Source organism: Erythrolamprus reginae, chromosome 3 (genome assembly GCF_031021105.1).
Source record: "Erythrolamprus reginae isolate rEryReg1 chromosome 3, rEryReg1.hap1, whole genome shotgun sequence".
Classification (NCBI taxonomy): Eukaryota; Metazoa; Chordata; class Lepidosauria; order Squamata; family Dipsadidae; genus Erythrolamprus; species Erythrolamprus reginae.
Genome location: NC_091952.1, coordinates 145263239 through 145287172, shown reverse-complemented (window position 1 = coordinate 145287172; position 23934 = coordinate 145263239). Strand labels below are relative to the sequence as shown.

Sequence of the window (23934 nt, the reverse complement as noted above, 5' to 3'; positions counted from 1 at the left end):
TCAGAAAATGTGCCTCTTGACCAGCTAACATAAGTCTTCATATTAAGATAATGAATAACAGAATGAATTCAGTTTAATTTCCCATTATACTAAGGAACATTTAGAAAATCCTAGATGAATACTAACCACATATTTCCCCACACCTGTACTGTCTGCTCAGCAACAAAACTTTTTTTATATCTGACATGTTTTACCTGCATGTTTAATAAGCCAAAAATTCTCTCAAAAATAATTTGTCCCTATAATTTAATTTTCATAGAAACCACTCATTTTCTAGTATTGATCATCTTAATTGTCAATATCTTATTTGTCCTTTGTTTGTACATATTAGGATAATCATTTAAGTTTTATCTTGCTTTCTCTTATCAGGCAATAAGACTAATATTATATGCAATGTAGCTTGATTTTGTGTCACGACTGTTAAGACATGAAAATAAATTTCACCAGAATTAGATCTGTGGTAATAATATGCCAAGAGTGAGTTGTTACATGCATTAATTTATATATAGTTTATGCTATATTACTGTCATTTTTCTGTTCTCATCATTGATCATATTAAATGTATGTGTTGTAGTCTCTTTTATACCAGACAGTATAAGGAAGTGTCTTAAAATTAGGCTGTTGTTTTGAGTTTTAAGCTTGGCAATTTGTTTGAAAACATTTCATCACCATTCAAGGAGATATCCTCATTTTGAATTCAAAATGCATTGACATTGTCTCCTCAATTGGTGAGAAAATGTTTGCAACCAAATTGACAAGCTTGGATCTCAAACAAACAGCCCAGCTACCAAAATTTCAGTCTTAAAATTATTTAGAATGAAAACAATAAAGAACTAAGTGAACATAAGGAGAAAAGGAGTTCTGCAGTTTTCTGCTTGTTGTGAAAAAAAAAGTGAAAGGATTATACAAGTTGTTGCAAAGGCATATATAAATCACGATCTCCAGATGACTGCCTCTAACAGCTTTAGCACTACGATCTGTAGAATTCCTTCTGTAGGTCGAAGGTCATATTGATGTGCACACCCAGAAGTGGCCTCAAACAGCACATGGGTGCTTACTTCACATTATGCTGTTAGCATAAGTTAGCATATGTCTTGTTAAGGTTTTGCAGTTACGGATTTCTAGGTAGGCCTTGGAAGGTTCAGGGAAAGTTCATGTTCTCAGGAATGACGATATCATCAAAGGGATGAGTGTTCTAGCTGGTACCATTAGGTGCATTCCTTTGCCTAGGTTTCTGACAGATTTCCTGTAAACTTTATTTTATTTTATTTATTTATTTATTTATTTATTTATTTATTTATTTATTCATTCATTCATTCATTCGATTTTTATGCCGCCCTTCTCCTTAGACTCAGGGCGGCTTACAACATGTTAGCAATAGCACTTTTTAACAGAGCCAGCATATTGCCCCCACAATCCGGGTCCTCATTTTACCCACCTCGGAAGGATGGAAGGCTGAGTCAACCTTGAGCCAGAGATGAGATTTGAACCACTGACCTGCAGATCTAGCAGTCAGCTTTAGTGGCCTGCAGTACTGCACTCTACCCACTGTGCCACCTCAGCTCATGGTTGGCATGTTTATGAATTACAGCATCATGTAGAACTGTGCATCTGTATTAGCTGGATTAGGTCGTAGAGAACAGAGAATTATAAAAGGGTACTATGTGAAATAAGTTAGAATAAGTTGCTTCTTTTGGCTTCTTGGCCTTTTCCACTAACAAAGTAAGGCCTTTGGCTTTTTTCACTCCTGCAATGATTCGTCCATCTTTGAATCCTTCAACCAACACAACAATGATCCAAGATAAGCTATAATTTGAAGCATCTAGATGGCCATAATTCCTCATGTTTTGAAGAACAATTAGCCAAATCTTGACATAGGCAGGTTTGGGATAGATCAATGATGTAAAATCAGAAACGATGTCATCCCTCATATAAATGAACCCAGAATGTTTTATTTCTTATTGCATTTGGAGAATTAAATTAAACAATGAAAATTAAGGAAGAAACCCTACTTTAGGGTCTCTATACTATATTTCCCCTGTTTCCTATGCTATTTAGTTTAGGGGTTGGTGGAGGACTAAATGGGTTAGGAAATGCCTTAGCCCTGACTCCTTCAAATAGCCGTTCCTGCATTGGCAATTCACCAAATTAGGTGAACAGATCTGGTCTCAAGATTCTCTGGTAAGTAAATGCACCGAAGACAAATTCCTTGTGTTTCCAATCATACTTGGCCCATAAAGAATTCTATTCTCTTTGTTTGTAGTTGCTATATAATGCTGTGAAAAGATACAATTCCTTAAAGAGGTGCAAACATGTACTATATCCATGCATTCCAAAGCACCAATCAGAAGTGCTCGTAGCTTACTCTGATGCTTCCTTTAGTTGTACAATGAAGAGCAAATTTCCACTCTTTAATTGTTTTTTTAATTTTCATACACAGCCAGGCCTTTGACAGTATCACTAACCAAGGAGACATGAAAACACCCCAACTGCATTCCAAAATCATTTGGGACCATCTAGCACAGACCATTTAACTGATGCAGTGCGCCTACAGATAATTACACAATTGATCCATTTAAGATTAAGTATGGCAAGTGCATAAAACAGAACCAAAGATCTACAGTATTTATTACTACATGTCTACAGTCAGATATTAATTAGGATAAAGCTATGTGATTTGAGCTGAGGTCATAACCACACTCTGAGGGAGATGGGTGATTTAGAAATATGAAATATAAATAAGTAAAATCTAAGCATTCAATAAACACGTCCTGGTAATATTTTTTTCAGCTGCCTTCAGCTCATCCCCAAACTAGGATTTAATAAAAACTTTATGCAGAACAAATTTTGGAATTTTTCACTTTCATTAAACAAATAGGAAGTTTGCAAACATGATTTACAAGCAAACATAGCATTCCATTCTTACCCCTTTCTGTTGACTATTTTGAGCTAAGAGAAACTGCTTGACATTTTAAACTGCAGAGCAATATGTAATTGCATATACAGTGATCCCTCGATTTTCGCGATCTCAATCTTCGCGAAACGCTATATCGCAATTTTTCCACCCGATGACGTCACTCCTTTCCTTTCTCATCTTTCTTTCTCTCTCTCTTTCTCTATCTTGCTTCTTCCTCTCTCACACTCTCTTCCTCCCTCTCTCATCTCTTTCTTTCCTTCTCTCTCTTTCTCTATCTCTCCCCCCTTGCTCTCGAGCGGCAAGCGAGCAGCCGGGCAGGTGAACGGGCAAGCGGCAAGCGAGCGGCTGGGTGGGCGGGTGAATGGGCAAGCGGCAAGCGAGCAGCCGGGCGGGCGGGTGAACGGGCAAGCGGCAAGCGAGCGGCTGGGCGGGCGGGTGACGGGCAAGCGGCAAGCGATCTTGGGGTTTCCCCTTTGCCTGGGCGGCGGGAAGACCCAGGGAAGGTTCCTTCGGCCGCCCAGCAGCTGATCTGCTCCGCAGCGCGGCAGCAGCGAGAAGCCGAAGATGGGGTTTCCCCTTTGCCTGGGCAACGGGGAAACCCCATCTTCGGCTCCTCGCTGCTGCCGTGCTGCGGAGCAGATCAGCTGCTGGGCGGCCGAAGGAACCTTCCCTGGGTGCCGCCCGCCGCCCACGCAAACTCCACCATCTGCGCATGTGCGGCCTTGAAAAAAAGGGCGCGCATGCGCAGATGGTGTTTTTACTTCCGCAACCCTACATCGCGAAAAATCGATTATCGCGAGGGGTCTTGGAACGGAACCCTCGCGATACTCGAGGGATCACTGTATAATGTTGCTTGATTGGGTTTGGGGGAGGAAAGTACTTTTACTTATTTACTTATTTACTTACTTCGATTTCTAGGCTGGACTTCTCCGAAGACTCGGGGCGGCTTACAACAATACAAAAACACAGCATGGTAGAAATCAAAGTTAAAATGGACCAATTAAAAATCTAAAATCCACTAGACATACTAAAATAACAACACTAAAAACCCATGTCTAATAACCATTCACTCACATTCAAACATATTGCAGGCATAACATGGGCTGGAGCAGAATGTTCAACAGCCCCAAGCCTGCTGGCAAAGATGTGTCTTCAGCAACTTCCAAAAGGCCAGGGGGGTGGAAGCAATACGAATCTCTGGGGGCAGTTGATTCCAAAAGGCCGGAGCCGCTACAGAGAATGCTCTTCCCCTAAGGCCCGCCAGCCGGCATTGCTTGGCTGATGGGACCTGGAGAAGACCAACTATTTCTTAGAGTTAAGGAAGGACTCTGTTAATAGCGACTGTTACTCTGTGAGCAGGCTGGCAGTTGGTTTCTTATGTTGGTGAAACTGCTGATCATGATTTTGACACTTTACTACGGCCATATGCAATGGAGTAGGCAATTATTATGTATCTACCTCTTTCATTTTGGCACATATCCCTGGACTGTGCCCTAAACCATTTTGTGAACTTCAGGCCCCTTTCCAACAAGCTTTTTACAATATAACCACTGCTCAAATCCAACTCATACTTCACAGCTCTTTATTAAAACCATACTACTTCAACATTTAGTCTTGATTATCAACCTTTTATTTGTTAGATTTATAACAGATTTATTTGTTACATTTCCTTCCACCCCAATATCTTCAACCCCTCTTTTTTTCCCCCTATGGGAATATGAAGCTAAATTATGCTGTTTCCCAGTGTGAGTGTATGTCAGGCCTTCAAGGCATACCAGCTCAAAAACAGGCATGGCAGTGATTCTGTGAATGCTCTTTGTTAAGAGTAAGATGATTATAGGATCTTGAAAGCTTGTTTCAGATTCTCTCTGCCCCATCCCGGAGAGGGGCGGCATACAAATCCAATAAATAAATCTCATACTAAATAAAATCATGTTGAGTTTCCTCTGATATTAGAATTTTGTATTTTTTTATCAACCCCCCCCCCCCCAAATATTTTCTTACTCCTACCACCCTCTCTCCATTATTTCTCATACTTTCCCCAATGTCATTCCTAAATTCCTGTATGGCAAGTTAACAATCCACAGGAGACCAAAACTGAATATAAGCTGCTACAGATATACTTGTTGGTTGTGTAGTCAAGTGGCAATAGAGAATGTGATCAGATTAGCACTTATTGATCAGTTGAGCCTGATAAAGTAATGAACCCTCTCCTATCATCCCAGGGCACTCTCTTCGAGGTTCATTCTGTTTGTGGAGCTGGAAAATTAGGCTGAAGCATTATACCCTGCATCTTGCAGATCAGCTCTGGGAAATAGTGAGTAAAAGTATGAGAATACAGTTATTTCAAAAGAAATACTTTTTGAAGAATGAAACACGCCTATTTTATCATAGCATCTGTTGAGACACTTGATTTTGACAGATGGTTTAACCAGCATGGGTGAAGAACTCTTTCAAAACTCTGCATGTCTGCAAAGCCATCAATCAACAGGCTACTACAGATGGTGAGTTTTGCCAGAGGGCAGGCTAAACCAATGAGTCAAAAACATTTATCAATCATTCACAAATCTATCAACACTGCTTTACAACAATGTAGTTAGCCACAGTTTTGGGAACTGAAATGCAAATCAGATTAGCAATGTAAATGGAGAACATAATTCATGGCAGCTAATTATTTTTGAAAGGCCAGCATACTTAAGCCTATGTACACAGCAATAATGGATAAGAAAAGTGCAATGACACAGATCCAATTCTCTAAATCTTGGTTTGTGGGACTAAAATGTGAAATATTTTATTACAAAAAAGAGGAAGTAAATATTGAACAACTTCAGGTGCTTCACAAGCTTGCAATATTCCATAAGAGCAATATGTAAGCATATAAGTCAGCCTTAGGAGTAGTATAAAATGTCAATTACATGAAATTAAGTATTGTATTTTTCCAACCTTCTCTTGATCTCCTCTATAAAATTATCTTGAGGGACATTAACCTAAAAAGCAGATAATACAGACTTGATTAGTGCAACTAATCAAAATAAAATATCTTTACTGAGGAAAATTGAATTGCAAACATGATCTTAGTGGTGTTCAAAAAGCTCTAGGGAAAATTATTTCAGAGCAACAGTTTCAAACTGACTCCATTAAATAACAACACCAACCTCTTTCCTCGTCACAACATCCCGAAGTTTCACTACTCCATCATTCAGCTCTTGTTCTCCAATGATTATTGCCAATGGGATTCCTGTTTCTTCACAATATTGTAGCTGTTCGAGTAGTCTGGGATTTTTTTTATATAACATCTCTGCCTGAAAAATGTTGGTAAGAAATGGAAAGATAAATACTTACAACATCAGTAAGATATAATAAAAAATGATTGGCTTGCAAAATTATTAAAGACATCTAGTAAAAAAGTAAGATATTTTTTCACCAGAGCAATAGGAATAGCACTTATATACTGCTCTATAGTGTTTTACAGCACTCTTGGAGCAGCTTACACTGTTAGCAAATTGCTCCCAATAATCTGGGTCCTCATTTAGCTGATCTTGGAAAAGATGGAAGGCTGATTCAATCTCGAACTGCTAGGATTGAATTTGTAATGTGTGGGCAGAGTTAGCTTGCTGCATTCTAACCACTTTACCACCAATAGCTTTTATAACCATCTTACAACTCTGTATTTACCCCTTTTGGCTGTTACAAATATTTGGAAAACTTTGCCACTATAAGCTTTGTATGAATACTATATAAATAGTATTATTATTAATTATAATAATATATAAATAGTCTGGGTAAACAAATAGCAATGTTTCTTATTTCCTAAATTCAATAGGCGATCTGGCAATATGGAAAAAGTATTGTCTCCCTAGTTTAATCAATACAATTAAATAAATAACTGGTATCATTTTTGTGAGTATTTCATTTGATATTCAAAGGTGATTTGGGCCAATGCAAGTTATAAACATCTTACAGATTTAACTCCTCTCAGTACTGTAGGCTTCTCTTCACACAAATGAAATATGCCATGTCTTGCTCTGAAGAAATTTTTGAAGACCTTCACAAAAAATAGTTAATTGATGCTTATCAATGCTTATAAAACTAGTTTGAGATATAATCTTGAAATGAAGAAGATATGGACAATAATGAATCTCCTCAAAGAAAAGTATACTGGATAAAAATAGAATTCAAAGGGAAAAAGAAAGGAAAACGCATTGTCCATTAAAAAGTATATTGATGCTCCCCTGAAATCTGCAAAATAACAAAAAAATCAAACCAAACCAAAGCCCAATAAACAAAACACCACATCTGGATGAGTCTCCAAAACAGTGGAGAATTGTTAACAGATAAGTTAAATACGAAACTTTTGGAGCCATGTCAGTCCTATACTGGCAGAAACCAAAGATGGTTTTAAGTCAGTGTTAAAATTTATAAGGGACTTAGATGAGAAATTAAGACTGACTGTAAAACTAACTATAGATTACTCTCACATAATAATATCTCTATACTCTCTTGTGAGAGAGGGACTTATGATGCTCTGAGAGCAATGTTGGTGATAGTATATTCCAACAGAAGAGTCAGACACGTCAGGAAGGCAGGTCTTAGAAAAAGAGCCAGACTAGGTGTATTCATCAACTCACTTAATATTGTGACAAAACAGAAAAATAATTGTATACTGGATTGGGTTGTGCTAATGATATGATACACTGCTAGAATTATTAATTGGACATATCAATTTGGACAAAAAAACCCAAGAAAGGTAATGACATCACTGCACATAACAGCGATATTGATAGATTATATTTACCCCGCAGAAATACGGGTAGTATTTTAAATCAACCTGTCGAAGAAAAGCATTAATTAACTGATTACATAAAAGATAGCCAAGAAACAAGTATTGATGTGAGTTAAAAATTGGAACTTACTGAAGCAAAACATAAATATTGAAACAGTATAATAAAAACATGAATAGAATACTAGCAAATTAAAGAATTTCATGGTCAATTTCTACAAAGGATAAAGGGAAAAATGTATAAGGATGAAACCTGAATGGTTTACAATTAGGTCATTAAAAAATGAAGTGGTTTTGGTTGTTTAAGAGCAAATTATTCAAATTAATGCAATCAAAGCCCAAACTGAAAAATCATCAAATAATTCAAAGTGCAGTAGATCGTACAGTAGATCGTACAGTAAACTGAAAAATCATCAAATAATTCAAAGTGCAGTAGATCGTACAGTAGATCGTACATTTGTGCAAAAACATTGATTACAAATCACTGATTACAAATAATCACATAACACAATTTCTAAAATGATTTGGTGGAACATCTTATACCAATAATGAAAAATGGATAGAAAATATTGTGGGTTTTCCAAATATGAACTGATAAAATCTTGGCCATAACACAGCACATTTAACTGAGATTGAAAAGAGGAAAGTGTGGGTAATTGATGTAGTAATATAAGGAGATAGTAGAATACAACACAAAGAATTAAAGATCACAAAGCATCAAAATCTGAAAATTAAAAGATTATGGTATGATGGTCTTATTAGGTATCCTTGCACTGGGTGTCATGTCAAAAAATGTTGGACAGCACTTAGAAAATCTGCACATTTATAAAATTTCTATCAATCGATTAAAAAGGCCACACTGCATCGATTCACACATGTACAAATAATATATTATGACATCCTAGGTGTCAACTCATGAAGCATTCCTGACCTCCTCTCAAGTTGCCATAGGCAGGGGGATAGGAAAATGAAGCCTCACAGCTGTTTCAGTCAAAATAAAGCATATTCCAGTGGCAACGTCATGATCATCTCCAGGTGGACCCACAGTGGCTAGAGGGGGAGTGACTTCTATAACCCATGAAATAGCTTTGTTGGGAAATGTGACTGATTACAGACCTTGGGGGGGGGGGGGGGGGGAAACAGGGTCAGAACCAAGGTGCGAATTAAGGGAGATCAGAGTTGGCTTCACTTGGATCGTGCCGACATGAAGCTCGTAATAAATAACTGGATTTCTTCTGAAGCTTGGCTTGAGGCTCATGATTTAATTAGGGCATTGGTACTAGTACCGACACTAGGTTCTTTTGGGAAGAACTCAATGTGTACAAAGCTAAAAAACTGCCAGCTGTGATTTCACATTTTTTGTGTAGACAATCATAGTAATAGGTGCCTTGAATGCAATTCTGAAACCTCTGAAACACCACTTGAAAATCATTGGTGTTGATAAAATCACCCTTGTCAATTGTAACTTACAGCCTATGACAATACCTTTAACACTGCATAACAACATCTGCACATCCTTGATCCTCAAAAAGTTTTGATAGGTAAACAAAAATGTCAAATCCAGTCTACATTTCTGGCTGACTATGTGACCAACTATAATATATTAAAGTTAATTATATTAAGGCTGATTAGAATGCAATATTACAGGCTAACTCTGCTGACTGTCAGCAGTTCAATTCTGACGGGTCCAACGTTGACTTCTATCTTCCAAGGTCAGTAAATGAGGACCCAGATTGTTGGAGACAATATGCTGATGCAGTAAAACTGCTTAGAGGGCTGTAAAGCATTAAGAAGCAGTATATAAGCCTTTTGCTCTGCCACCAACTCTCGGTGATTCTATAACTGTTAGAAACATTTCAGAACAAAAAGCACCAGAAAATCCAAATAAGAGAACAAGCAATAGCAGAAAAAACAAGACTGATTTCAGGGTCCTGAAAGATGGCATTGTTTAATCAATGGAACCTGAAGCACACCAATCTGCTAGACTGAAGTGGCTGAGCAGATAGTGTGGGGCACAGGAAGTCTCTCAAGTAATGTACAGACATTCACTGGCAAAGATATGCAAGCATTGAAAGAAACCTGGAAGGGAGTGAATATTTTTTCACAGAAATATATGCTATAAAAATATGCTAAATATAAAACTATAGCTTGAGGTTATTTTATTTATTTATTCATATTTATATGCCACCTAACTCCCAAAGGACTTTGTGCAGCTCACAACCTAAAAACAAAACACACAATGTAATATTAAGACCCCTTAAAAACAATTTAAAACCAACAATTAAAAACAATTAAACACTTAAAAAAACCATGCATGTCATTAATGGTCATATTCCCATAGTGTACCATCAAATCAATAGCCCCAGGCTGCCAGAAAAGCCAGATCTTTACAGTTTTCCAGAAGGCCAATAGGGTGGCAGTAGTCTGGATCTCAGAAAGTAGCTGGTTCCAAAGAGTCGGAACAGCCACAGAGAATGCTCTCCCCTGCAGGCCTGACAGCTGACACTGTTTAGCTGATGGGACCTGGAGAAGAGCAACCCTGTGGGCCCTTTTCAGTCACTGGGAGCTATGTGGTAGAAGGTGGTCTCGAATACACTAATGCAGGATGTGGTTAGATGTGGAGCCACCCTGAAAACAGTGAAGGACCAACCCGTGGTGCCTCGATCCGGCCCAGGCCAATTGGGCATTGATCTACAGCCAGGCAGCAGCGAGCTAGGCCAGAATGCGGTCATCCTTAGATCCATGGAGATGCTTTGAAGCCAATGGAGGGCCACCTCTGCCCTGTCCCTTAGGCATGCACATAATAGGTGGTAAGTGTTCTGATCCTGGCTACTGGAATACACAAATCTTCCCAAGGCTTTGATATTCAAAACACTAAATGCTTTATTTTTCTCTTCAGCAGTTCAAAATACACACACAAAAACAGAGGTTCTTCTTCATAGCAAATAAACCAGCAGGCAGAGTGTGGGGGAAAATGTTCTCACGGCAAAGTTGATAGCTTTACAACCTCCATAAAATTTCCCATCCAAATTAACAGCAAGGCAGGGGATATAAATTCTGCTTCTGCAGACAGCTTACCAGCAACTTGAAACTAACAGCTGATTTGCTTCTATCTCATTTGCAGGGTCTTTCATGATGTATTTTAAGCTTTCTTTTCAGGAGACTAAATAAAACGCCATGATTTATTGGCAAATTGTTCGCATACAAACCTTTCCTTTTCCGGTTTTCTGCCGGAAAGAGCATGTCCAATACATAGATCTAATAATGACAGAATTCAAAACCTTTTACCCTGAACCTCTTCTCTGCATTCTGCCAACCTTCTGTACTTTGGATTCAACTATTCACTGTTTGATAAATCACTGTCTGACAAGCAACTACTTTCCATAGTAACTTCAGCTCCCTGGGGCTGCTCTGAATCACTATCACTTTTGCTCTCGTCTCCTCTGTCATCTATTAACCTCTGTAACCCAGGATAAACTAAGGTCTCTATTTTTTCATCTTCAGAATCTGACATTTCCTGAGGGTGACAAAGGCAGTGGGGAGGTCTCTTGCTGGTTCCAGCGCAGCTGCGTGGGTTAAATCTAAGGCTGACCGCATTTAGGCCTGGATGGCTACCACGAGTTATAGACCAGGGCCTGGTTGGGTGATACAGGTCAGCCCTTCGCTGATCCCAGGGTGGCCCCATGGGCCAGGGAGAGAGTTTGGCAGAGGTGCTGGCAGCCGTGCCTTTCCCATGTGGAACCTGGGGGGTGTCCCAGTGAAAGGGAAGCCTCATGGGCTACTAGGCCAGGCTCAGAAAGGGTTGGGGGCAGGGGGAGAGACTGGTAGCACTTCTCTTTTACTGAGACAGGCCCTGCTCCCAGTTGTAAAGCTCATTGCCAGCGCCTGCCTCAGGTATCCATAGGCTTCTACATCCTTTGAATTTGCCAGGCAGGAGTTCCACGGAAAAGCTGGTCCAGGTTTCCTAATCTGCAGGCAGAGGAAAGGCTGTCAGCATCTGGAAGGTGCCATGGGCCAGAGGTGAACATGAGGCGAGCTGGAGGGGCTGTGCCCTGGCCTGGCGCTTGTGTGGGTAGATTGGAGAGAGAGTGCAGTCTGGACATCTGGCGAGGGAGCCTCTGGGCACGCCTGAATCAGGATCTACAGCTGAGAAGCCCGGCTATGGCTTTCCAACGGGGGATGATCCCAGTGAAAGGAAATGGGGTCAACAAATCAGGACTGTTGCAGGTGTAGCGCTATTATACAACCTGATGGTGTCCATCTGGGCCTGAACGTGGTCAGCCTTCCAACTGACTCAAGAGGCTGCTCTGCCAACTCCACCACGCAGGCAAATGTATGCATACTGACTGTCTTGCCCCCAGGCTGACTGCAATCTGAGCAGCCCCTTTTATTTTATTTATTTATTAGATTTGTATGCCGCCCCTCTCCGTAGACGCGGGGCAGCTCACAACAACAATAAAACAATTCAAGACATCTTTTCATCTAGGATGCTGGCGTGCCCACGGGGTGGCAGGGGTGAAATTCAAGTTCTGTGGACGTGGTTTGGTGGCTGGGGAATTCTGGGAGTTGAAGTCCAGATCTCTTCAATTTGCCAAGGTTGGGAAACACAGGCCTAGAGTACAATAGTGTATTTTCAAGCCAATGGGAGGCTTCAAGCAAGGTGATTTCACTGCTCCCAAATCTCATCTTGCAAATGCTCTTCGGCCGGATCTGATACAAGCATCACAGAGAACAGAGGCCTAAACTATTGTAGTGCAAGATCAGTAGTGTGAGATCTTGTGCTACTGATCTTGTATGATCTTATACTACAGTATTACATAAACTGCAGGACCTTGGTGCTTGTGTATGGCTGAGGAGAGTGTCGAGGTGTGTGTGTTGAACAGTACTGCATGGACTGCAATGGAAAGGGTGTGTGTGTGAAAATGGGAAGCTGCTGCAGGCAACAATGGGCAGAGGCGTGCCAATTTGATCTCCCCCACTGCTGTGGCTTCTGCGCATAGATTCCAGCCTAAAACTGAATGGGCATTTTGGCTGCTCCCCCCTTACTGCACACCAGCACCGTTTGACCCCTCAGACACCCTCCCCAGCTGTGCTCACGTACTGATGCTGACCCTCACAGGCTTTGCTGCTCACCCTGGTTCATCGTTCCCAGCCTTGTCTGACCCATCACAGGTGTCCCTCAATGTGAGCAATGCTGAGCGGGCCAGGTTGAACTGGCCACACCCACCCAATCACGTGACCACCCATCCATGCACACCTGGCCCTTTGAGGGCAGCCATAATGATGATCTGGCCCTCAATGAAGTTGAGTTTGACACCTCTGCACTAGTGTAATAACTTATCAGTATTACCTTGATGCCAGCATTCCATAATTCAGATATTAACTTCATTCTGAATGCAAGGAAATTTTTCTGAGGAGTTGCCACCAATACTTGTGTCTCTGTTGTGCGGATCTTCTCCTTGGCCATTTCAGAGGAAAAAGAAAAATTATAATCACAATTAACTAAAATTTGCAAACAAGCTCTGCTTGAATTGGACTTAATTCTTGTTGGAAAGTTTCAGGCATTTCCACTTATTTCCAAAATATGGATATTATAAACAGCTTGCTTATAGAGACAGTGCCTTATTTCTCATATTGATTTCTTATATAAATAAAGCAGTTGATTATTGTATTGATGGATGGAGAATTTAAAACTTATATTTCCTGTGTGAAACACTGGAAAATTAAAGCTGTGAGAATAAGGAAAATGACCTTGACAGAAATATGAAAGAACCAATATTCAGGCATGAAGGGCTGAAATGTTCTTTAAATCCTGGGAAGTAAGATAATTTTTGTAAGCGTCTCAAGTAAACATCTCCCTTATACTCAATGGAATATAAGAAAGGAGGGAAGTAAAGCACAATCAGACTCACAAGAGTCTGTTATTATAGCCTACCTCAATAAAGTCTACTGCTCAAAAAATAAAGGGAACACTCAAAGAACACATCCTAGATCTGAATGAATGAATGAAATATTCTTATTGAATACTTTGTTCTGTACAAAGATGAATGTGCACAACAGCATGTGAAATTGATTGTCAATCAGTGTTGCTTCCTAAGTGGACCGTTTGATTTCACAGAAGTTTGATTTACTTGGAGTTATATTGTGTTGTTTAAGTGTTCCCTTTATTCTTTTGAGCAGTGTATAATTAGATCTAGTTTTCTGTTAAACTGATTTTGGTATGATCTACTTCAGAGTTCTCCAAACCTTTCAGTCTGAAGGCTACATTTGACATTTTGCAAACATTTGAGGGGCCAGAGAAAAAGACCAATTCTTGATTTTATAAAAATAATAATTGAATGATAATGAGCGGCCAGGTGGGCGTGGCTGGGTGGTATGCAGCCAGGTTGCTGCGACTAGGTAGGGATGACTGGGTGCATGTGGCTGGCTCAGTGTGGTTAGCTCAACACTGCTCACTTAGCGTGGCTGATTTGGTACAGCCAGGTGGACATGGCTTGGTAAACATGGCTTGTTTGGTGCAGCTGGCTTGGCCTGACATAGGATGGCTGAGCTGGCATGGAACAAGTTGCACCAACTATCTTGACTGGGGACAACTCGATGCCCACAAGCTCCCTGCCTCCCTAAACTGCCAGCAGCCAAGCGTATGTGTGCATATACCCATATCCACACCACATTCCAAGCTTGGAGACGTTTATGCACATCTGAGCTGGCAAGCTGCCAATCAGGTCTGGAGTTGGGGAGAAGGACCTCTCCTTCCTCTGTGGATAAAAGTCCCCAACTTTGGAATGTGGTGCGTGTGAGCGCATCCACACTTGGCTGCCACCAGTTTGGGAAGCAAGGAATTTGTGGGGCACCGAGTTGTTCTCACACTGAGTTAGTCAGTACGACTTGTTCAACAAAGCCTTCTGAATCAGCAGGGCCAAGCCAGCTGCAGCTTCCTAGCCATGCCCACCTGGCTGGACAGAGTCAGCCACAAAGTGAGTAGCATCGAGCTGGCCACATCAACCATGGCCACCTGGCCATTGTGAGTCATCATAGAACCCCAGCCAGCTTCCTCTTCCTTGTCTGGCTGCCCTGACTTTGAATGGGGTTTTCTTTGTGAGGGGGCTGGGGGAGGGGAGAATGATCCAAAGGAGCTCCTTGGATCCACCCCCCATCCCTTGCAAAGAAACCAACTCTCCAGCTGGTTGAAAGCTGGGGCAAATCATCCCCTAACCCCCAACATTTTACTCTTAGACTATCCACGGTTGACCTCTCCAGATTCCTAAGTGGGTCAGTAAGGGGCGTAAATAAGCGCAGTAGAGTGCCTTCCGTCCCCTGTCCTATAGTCTCTCCTATATCTTGGATTTCTTCTCTACTATATCCTCTATAACCTTCATTGTGTATTATTGTGTATTGGACAAAATAAATAAATAAATAAATTTTAAAGGGAAAGATATTTCCACCTTCCTCATTCAGAAACCATCCAGCTGATTTGCATACACACACCCATCGGAATCCTACCTTCCTTTCCAAACAGTGGTGAATGCAACCTCGCTTTCTCTCACTGAGCTGTTTGGAAAGGATCAGAGCACAGCATATAGGATGAATTGGTAGGCCGGAAGGAATGTTCCGGAGGTCCAGATGTAGGGCCACAGTTTGGAGACCTAGTTTGACATCAATTCATTTACTATGAATTATTTAGTGGGGCAGATGAATTAAATCCTGGTTAATACAGAACAATGCTTTTTAGAATATTTACTAGAAGAACCGTTGTACATACCTGAACGGTCTTCTCGATGCACTGGAAGGAGAGTCCAACATGGGTAATTACCAATCCTATTGGTAGAGACTGAGTTAATTTAAATATTTAAATGCGAGGTAGTCACCGCCCCTTAGCAGCCCCCAATACCTCAGTTTTAAAAACGAAGACAGTATAGAGGTAACACAATTTATTGAACTTCAACCATATAACAATTAACGTAGAAACCTCGCAACCCAAATACTCCGGCGACCTGGCAACTACGCCGGGTGGGTTTGGACTCTCCTTCCAGTGCATCGAGAAGACCGTTCAGGTATGTACAACGGTTCTTCTCCACTGCACTGGGAAGGAGAGTCCAACATGGGATATACCAAAGTTCACATCCCTTGGGAGGGAAAAGGCTGTGCCACGGTCGACGGAGAGGAACAAACCCTCTGCAACACACGCCTCCCAAAGGAAGCTTCAGCCGAAGCAACCGAGTCAAGTTTATAATGACGGATGAAGGTTGTAGGCGAAGCCCAAGTCGCTGCCTTACAAATGTCCTCGATAGAAGTTTGGGTATGCCATGCTGCAGACGCCGCCGCACTTCTGGTGGAATGCGCAGTTATGCCAGTCGGAGGCGACTGAGACCTAGCTTTGTACGCTTCTGCAATACAATCCCTAAGCCAGCGACTAATGGATTTAGATGAGACCCCAAGTCCCATAGATCTTTGAGCAAATGACACAAACAGCCTGTCAGTTTTCCTAAACTCAGCAGTCCTTCTGATATAAATCTTTAAGGCCCTCCTAACATCCACCTTGTGCCATCTCAACTCCAAAGGATGTTGGCCGTGTGTACAAAAGTCAGGAAGGACCAATTCCTGCGATCTGTGAAACCCAGAGTTGACCTTGGGTATAAAGGTCGGGTCCAGTCTCAGCACCACTCTGTCAGAGTGGAACACGCACAAGTCCGATCGAGTAGACAGGGCCGACAATTCGGACACTCGGCGCGCTGATGTGATCGCCACAAGAAATGCCGTTTTAAATGTCAACAGACGAAGTGGAATAGATCTTAGCGGTTCAAAGGGAGGAGCAGTAAGAGCCTTCAGTACAAGAGACAAGTCCCAAGTCGAGAACCTGTGTATCCGAGGTGAGTGGGAGTTGACTGCTCCTTTAATAAAATCCCGTACCCAAGGATGTTGTGCTAACGAACGAGATTGAGGCACCTGTACAATGGTTGCGAGAGCCGCTATTTGCCTTTTCAAGGTATTTGGTGCTAGACCTCTATCAACTCCCGCTTGCAGGAACTGTAACACCAGAATAACCGAAGCTTGCTGAGGGTCAGAACAATGCTCTGAGCAAAACTTACAAAAAGCCGCCCATGTGGCCTGGTAAATTCGCACTGTAGACGAACGACGAGCAGCCTGCATAGTAGATACTACATTGTCCGGTATACATTGGTTTCTCAACCTGACCCTCTCAAGTGCCAGGCGGTCAGCTGAAACCATTGAGGGTTCGGATGGCACACTGACCCCTGGCTCAACGACATTACGGAATCTGGAATCCTCCACGGGGGGGACACAGAGAAGGCTACCAGGTCTGCAAACCAAGGGCGTCTCGGCCAGTGAGGAGCCATCAATATCAACTCTGCTCCTTCTTGCACCATCTTGTCCAATGTTCTTTGAATAAGGCATGTTGGTGGAAATGCGTAAAGCAGACCTTTGGGCCAGGGAGACAGCAGGGCGTTGACCCCTTCCGCCCCTGGCGTTGTGAACCTGGTATAGAACCTGGGCAATTGGGCGTTGTCCGGGGTTGCAAAGAGGTCCACTGATGGAACCCCGAAGCGGTGGCCTATGCTGTTGAAGAGAACTGGAGCGAGTCGCCATTCCGACGGATCCAGGGTCGCTCTGCTCAGCCAGTCCGCTTGCACATTGCTGGTCCCCGCAATGTGCTCCGCCGTCAATGAAGCCAGGTGAAGTTCGGCCCAATCGAAGAGAGCCGTAGTTTCCAGCATGAGACGCTTTGACTTCGTGCCCCCCTGATGATTGAGGTGGGCCCTGGTCGCAACATTGTCTGTTAGGACCAGTACGTCTCTGCCCTGAACCCAGCAAGTAAACGCTCGAAGTGCCAGAAACACTGCCCTGAGCTCCAGGAAATTGATGTTGATAGGAGACAGGTCGTCCTGAGACCATAGTCCCTGGGCCATATGAGGACCCATGTGAGCTCCCCAGCCCGACAGACTTGCATCTGTAGTCAGAACCAAGCGTTCGTGACTGTGGAGCGGGGAACCCCGGAACAACGCTGGGGACAACCACCATCTCAGTGCTTGTTTGACGTATGCTGGAAGCCTCACCTGCCGGTGCGAGTGGCTCACCTTGATCTTTTGGTACGGCAGTAGGAACCATTGGAGACTCCTGATGTGGTGTCGAGCCCACGGTACGATTCCTATGGATGATACGAGCGTCCCAAGTACCTTGGACAACATGGCCAGCGATGCATGATGTTGTCGACACAGATTGCTGACCAGTCGCCGAATGTTGAGGAGCCTTTCCGGTGTCAAAGACACCGTGTCCCGTGTAGTATTTATAATAGACCCCAGATGCTGGATGCTTGTAGAAGGAAAAAGGTGACTCTTTTCCTCGTTGATGGTATAGCCATGTCGCTCCAGGACCTGCCGTGTAAGAATCAAATCCTGTTGAGCCTGGGGCAGTGACTTGGACATAACAATGATGTCGTCCAAGTATGCCATCACCCGTATAGACTGGGCCCTGATATGCGCCGTCAAGATGTCCATCAGCTTTGTAAATGTCCGAGGCGCTGAGGACAGACCGAACGGCATCGCCCGGTACTGGTAGTGGGTACCGTGCAGGCAGAACCTGAGAAAGCGACGATGGGCCGGCCAAACAGGAACGTGCAGGTAAGCATTTTTCAGGTCTATTGACGATAGAAAGTCGTGATGACGAATAGAAGCGAGAATCGTTTGGAGAGAGTGCATTCGAAATCTCCGATATCGGATGAAGGCATTCAGGGATCTTAAATTCAGGATCATCCTGTACCCTCCTGATGTCTTTGGCACGAGGAAAACGATGGAATAGAACCCCGTGCCTTTGGCATGTTCGGGCACCCTCTCTATCGCCTTGATAGTCAAAAGATGGTCTATCTCCTGCTGCAAATGATGTTTTTTCAGCGGATCTCGTGTTGATGGACATTGGACAAACCGCTGTGGTGGGGGCTGAAGAAACTCCAGACGCAACCCTTGAGAGATTGTGGCTATCGCCCATTTGTCGGTGGAGATATTTCTCCAGGAGGCACTGAAGAGACGTAGTTTGCCTCCTATGGGCGCTAGCGAAGCCAAGTCACTTGGAGTTGCGCTTGAAGCCCCTTTGGTTTCCCCTAAAGGGCCGTCTTGCCTGTTGATATCCCCTTGGACGGTCTTGAAAGGCCTGACGGTCACTCCGAAATCCCGACTGACCATATTGGCCTTGTTGAAATGGTCTGACATTCTGACCCACCGACGAAGAGGAATCCCAACGAAACGTCTGGCGACGATTATAGGGGTTAGCCCGCCGTTCTTGTCGCCTGTACGCTCTGGGAAGAGACTTACGTTTGTCCTTATCCTCAATGAGGACCGGATCCAAAGCTTCCCCGAACAGTTTTTCTCCTTGATATGATGAGGAAGCCAGGTTCCACTTGGACTTCAAGTCCGCTGGCCAGTTCCTTAGCCAAAGTAGTCGCCTGGAAGCCAGAGAAGTTGCCATCCCTCGAGCCGAAAACTTCGCTGCATGGAGGGTAGCATCCGCAGAGAATTCTGCTGCCGCCAATAGCTTACTGATGTCCTGTCGTAAGCGGCCATCCTCTGGGCCTAGACGGGCCTGTACCTCTTGCAGCCATATAATGGAGGCACGATTAAAAAAGGAGGCAGCCGCGGCTGCCCTAAACCCCCAACTGGCCATTTGATGCGACTTACGCAATAAAATCTCCGCCTTTCTGTCCTCTGGCTTTAAGCTATCGCCAGACTCAGAAGGAACCAAAGCCTTTGAAATCAGAGTCATTACCGGCTGGTCAATTGGCGGAAACTCCAACAGCTTCTCCATATCATCATCCAGAGTGTAGAATTTTCTCTCCATGGCCGAAGGACCTTGAGCTGCTGCTGGAGTCTGCCAGGGGCACTTAATACTTTGCCTAAAAATCTCCGAGGATGGCACATGGTCAGTCTCGGGCTGGGGTTCTTTAAATAGAACTGTGGATGGTTTAGGATCCTCAGTGGAATCTGTAGCTTTGGTAGGACCTGGCAGGTCAGCCGTTTGTTTGGCCTTATGAAGTAGAACCTTAAAAAAGGATGCCTTGAAGAGACCCGCTACCACTGGTTGTTCAGGAGCGGTCTCGTCATCCGAGAAATCATACTCCTTCTCGGTGTCCTCTAGCTGGGAAGGTTCTTCCATCCAGGACCCCATACCCGAGAGGGGCGGTACTGACCAAGGATTTTTGGCTGGACAAGGGTGTTGCGTGTTCTGCACCTTTGCTGCCATCCCCTGCGAATATGCATCAGTAACAAGCTCCTGTAATGCTGGGGACATCTGTTGCCAGGTGTCAGGGTGTACCCTGAGTCCAGCTGCAGTGGGTGTAAATGTTGCTGTAGGCCCACTTTTTAAGGAATGAGTAGCAGAAGCAGGCCTAGGTTGATTAAGGCCTGAGGCTGAATGGACAGCTTGAGACATAAAAGGGCTCTGTCTCTCTGGGGACCAATCCCTCTCAGACAAGGTCTCTGCTGGTCTCATCCCAGGGGGAGGAATTTGTAAATCCCTGGCCTGGAACCCGAACTGCGCAGGGAGAGGCGAGGCGATTTTTGGTGTCAAAATGGCTGCCTCCAGCCTCTGCTCTAATGCCCTGATTCTTCTCTCTGCCTCTTTAAGAGATGAAGATGAAGACTTGGATTTGTCTTTGGGCTTTGGCTTGCCCTTATCCTTGGGCACCACGCTGGGGGAAGATGCTTTCTCAGAGATTTTATCTTCCATGGCTACTTACAATTAACAGTTGTTAAATTTAGTAACGAGCCTTGAGAGTCACGGAGGGCACCTACTGCTCACAATCAACTCTCACAAAATGGTGACCAATCACCTCAGCCAATTAGACATGCGCCCTGCAGCCTCAATTCAGCCTGCTGATTGGACGGGCCCAACCGTCTCTGTGCAGCAATGGCGGGCGCGGGAAAACATTGCCCAAGATGGCGGTCCCGCGCTCTCGCCGCCTTCTCCCTTCGGGGTTAATAACAGTCCCCAATGGAGGGAGAGAAAGAGCCCACCGTTCTGCCTTATAATGCCTTCTTCGCCGAACCAAGCGGCTTTCAAGGCTCCCAAAAGCCGGTGATGACAGCGGCGGCGGCGGCTTTATTCCTCACCGCCGAACAGCTGAGAGGCGCTGGCGCCTCGCCAAGTCCATTCCGAGCGCAGCGAAGGCGCTCCACAAGCCTCCCAGTGAGGGGGACGGACCCCCTCACCTTCGGCTGCCAGCCAGGTTTGACCACTGAGGCCAGTGACCCCAGGCTGGGTCGCTCCCCGATTGGAATAGTACCCGCTGAGGGAAGGGAAACCCAGGGAGAAAAACGCTGGGGGTAGTGTCCACGGAGGACAGATAGCCCTTCCAATTTTCCTCTTCAATCTTGAGATCTGTAGTAGGAAGAGAAGAAAAACAACATTAAACAGGTATTTTATTAAACAATTATTAAACAATCACTACTACTTTTGACAGAGGAACAAAACTCAAGTCTCTACTCTTAGACTGAGTTTTTAAAACTGAGGTATTGGGGGCTGCTAAGGGGCGGTGACTACCTCGCATTTAAATATTTAAATTAACTCAGTCTCTACCAATAGGATTGGTAATTACCCATGTTGGACTCTCCTTCCCAGTGCAGTGGAGAATAATGCTTTTAAAACTTTTTTTAAAATTAAAATTGTTCTTTAAATGAGTGATCTATCTCATGCTATTTTCTTTGTATCATCCCTCCCCCTTTCTTGCTTTGTTATCATTTACTTTGTCTAGTGTCCATTTGCCTACCCAGGCTCTCTATCACTCCCTGCTTCTCTGCCCAGTACTATGGTATCCTGCGTCCCTAATGGGTCTTTTGTATTAAGGGTTGCTCTTTTTTTAATTGAAAAATTTAAACCCAAACAGCTTGTAAATTAATCTGGATGCAATATAAATGTGTATGTTAGAATAAGAAATAATACATTTTTAAGCTAACATTGGAATAGATTAGAAAAATTGGGATATGTGTTTTAAGTCATCTTATTAATTTTGATAGTTTAATAGGTGATTCAGTAATGGAATCTTTGAGCTATGACTGCTTACAAAAATCTAATTTCTTTCAAGGCATTCTAGAACTGTGCAAGTCTTATTAAAATACTTAAGAATCAAGGCCTCTAAAGAACAATCAAGGAAATGAAATTACATAAATCTCTTTAATGTGGCAGCAGAGTAGCACAGAATCCCATGGGTGATCGGTCTTAATCTCTCTGTTTGCATTCTATTATTATTTTTCCAGGGCTTCTCTTAGCACTCAGCTATTGATTGGCTATGGGTAATCCTTGTTTAATATCTACTCATTTAGTGACCATTCAAAGTTACAATAGCGCTAAACAAGGGGTGGTTAAAATGGGAACTCATAGTTGTGGCTGTTGCATTGTCCCTCCTGACACATGCTCTCAATTATGGACTAAATTACATTAGTTTTCTACAATCATGCAAATGCACCTTGCGACCCACATTGCTGCCTTCTGACAAGAAAATAAATAGGGAAGCCAGCAGAGATCACAAATTGGGACCATGACTATAGAAGGCTGCAGTTGCTCAGGATTCACTAAACAATGGCAACTGGGACTGCCAGAACTATTGTTGTAAGTCAGCATGCCTGTGTGATGTCACATTTATGACTGCATCATTTAGAAGCAGAGTTCCCACTTTCAATTATAGACAGCCTATAATACAGGGGATTGATCAGAGATTGAAAACAAGCAAGAGAGGGCAGTCCTGATTCAAATTGCATTGATAAAGTTCTCTTACTGAACAGGTGGTATGAGTTAGCAGTTGCTAAGAAAAAAATTGAAATAATAATGCAATCCAGGAAGCAATGATTGGGTCATATTGGACTGAAGAGAAAAGATTATGATCCAGACAAAAATCTATGATTCAACTTCCTTAAAGAGGCAGCTGGGAGCCTGTTCAAATTGCCTTTGGGAGGAGAGTGCCATAATTTTTCTTCTATAAGACTAGACTCTTCTATCACTCTCTAGAGACGTTTTTGTCAACCTGAGCAACTTTAAGAAATATGGATTTCAATTCCCAGAATTCCCAGCAAGGATTAGATGAGAGTTGGACTATTTGAGATTGACCCTTGTCTTGTGATACCAATAGGATGTAATCTTTCCAACGGAGTCTTTTCGTGCAGGTGTATTCCAGATAAAGTCTACAGGGTTGGTTTGCTGCCAGGAAGAGTGGAAAAGGCCTGACTACATGTGGCTGGTCCCTGACCAAAGAGGCTCTGTTATACGCTACAGCCAGTTCCTAAACATTTTCTCAAAGCACAGAACAGGAAAGCAGGCAGGTGGCCAAACTCTGAGGAATATTTTAAAATACTTCAATGCTTGAAGAGTTGGGGCTGTGCTATCTCTCGTCTTTGCCCCCACCCACCAACTAGAGTTTGAACAGTCCTTGCATTTCTCTATTATTTCCTATCCTATAAATATTTTTCACTTCCACCCTTCTGCATTTGTATTTTGATCCCTATGCTAATAATTCCTTTATTTAACATCTTCTAACTGATTAATAGATCATACCTCATTATTCTGCTCTATGATAGAGAAGATCCTTTCAACACCAATACTGAGTCCAACGCAAGGTACTTTATGTCCTTTTGAATCAAACTTCGCTACAAGCTCATCATAACGTCCACCTCCAGCCACGCTTAAGGTAACAGACTCATTTGGGTGGCTATGCTTTTGGCTCAATAAAACAGCCTCATAAATGACTCCAGTGTAATAAGCCAGACCACGAGCCAGACTTAGATGTAAGGAGACCTGTGCAAAAGGACAAGAGAGTTTCTAATAGAAAAATATTGGACTGCCACAGATCACTTATATTTATCTAATACCATGTTCCAATTCACCTGATCTATGATGCCAAATAGAGTAAGGTATTCAAACAGCAATTTCATGTCTTCCAGTCCTTTCATAGCCAATCTGTTCTCTACCAGTTTTGGATCCTTGAGAAGCTTCTCAATGAGACATGGTCCCCCTGCAGAAAAAGACGCATTTAAAGATGGAAGATATTATTTTTTGTTTTCTATTACCTTCAGTAAATCTTACAATTTAACTCAACATTATTTCAACCTAAATTGAATCAATGTTTGGAACACAAAACATAAAGAAGAGAGCACTTCACACAAAATATCTGCAGAATCATAGTCAATCTTCCTCCAAGTAGAGTTATTAATTCCTTACAGAATGCGTGTACTGATACTCA

The 23934-nt window shown here is 42.9% G+C and overlaps 1 protein-coding gene across 3 annotated transcripts in view; it reads right to left on the bottom strand.

Moving 5' to 3' along the window:
* Positions 1-5682: 5682 nt before the first annotated feature.
* The window catches only part of LOC139164583 (histidine--tRNA ligase, cytoplasmic-like), a 39117-nt gene continuing 20865 nt past the window's right edge, over positions 5683-23934 (bottom strand). For 2 of the 3 annotated variants that reach the window (XM_070746910.1, XM_070746911.1), the window contains exons 10-14: positions 23579-23706; positions 23250-23489; positions 13048-13155; positions 6073-6219; positions 5683-5904 (exon numbers count right to left, since the gene is read on the bottom strand). In XM_070746910.1, coding sequence (XP_070603011.1) covers positions 5839-5904; positions 6073-6219; positions 13048-13155; positions 23250-23489; positions 23579-23706 — 689 coding nt within the window. In that variant the 3' untranslated portion in view covers positions 5683-5838. The remainder of the gene's footprint in view (positions 5905-6072; positions 6220-13047; positions 13156-23249; positions 23490-23578; positions 23707-23934) is intronic. The other variant, XM_070746912.1, reaches the window with a different exon arrangement.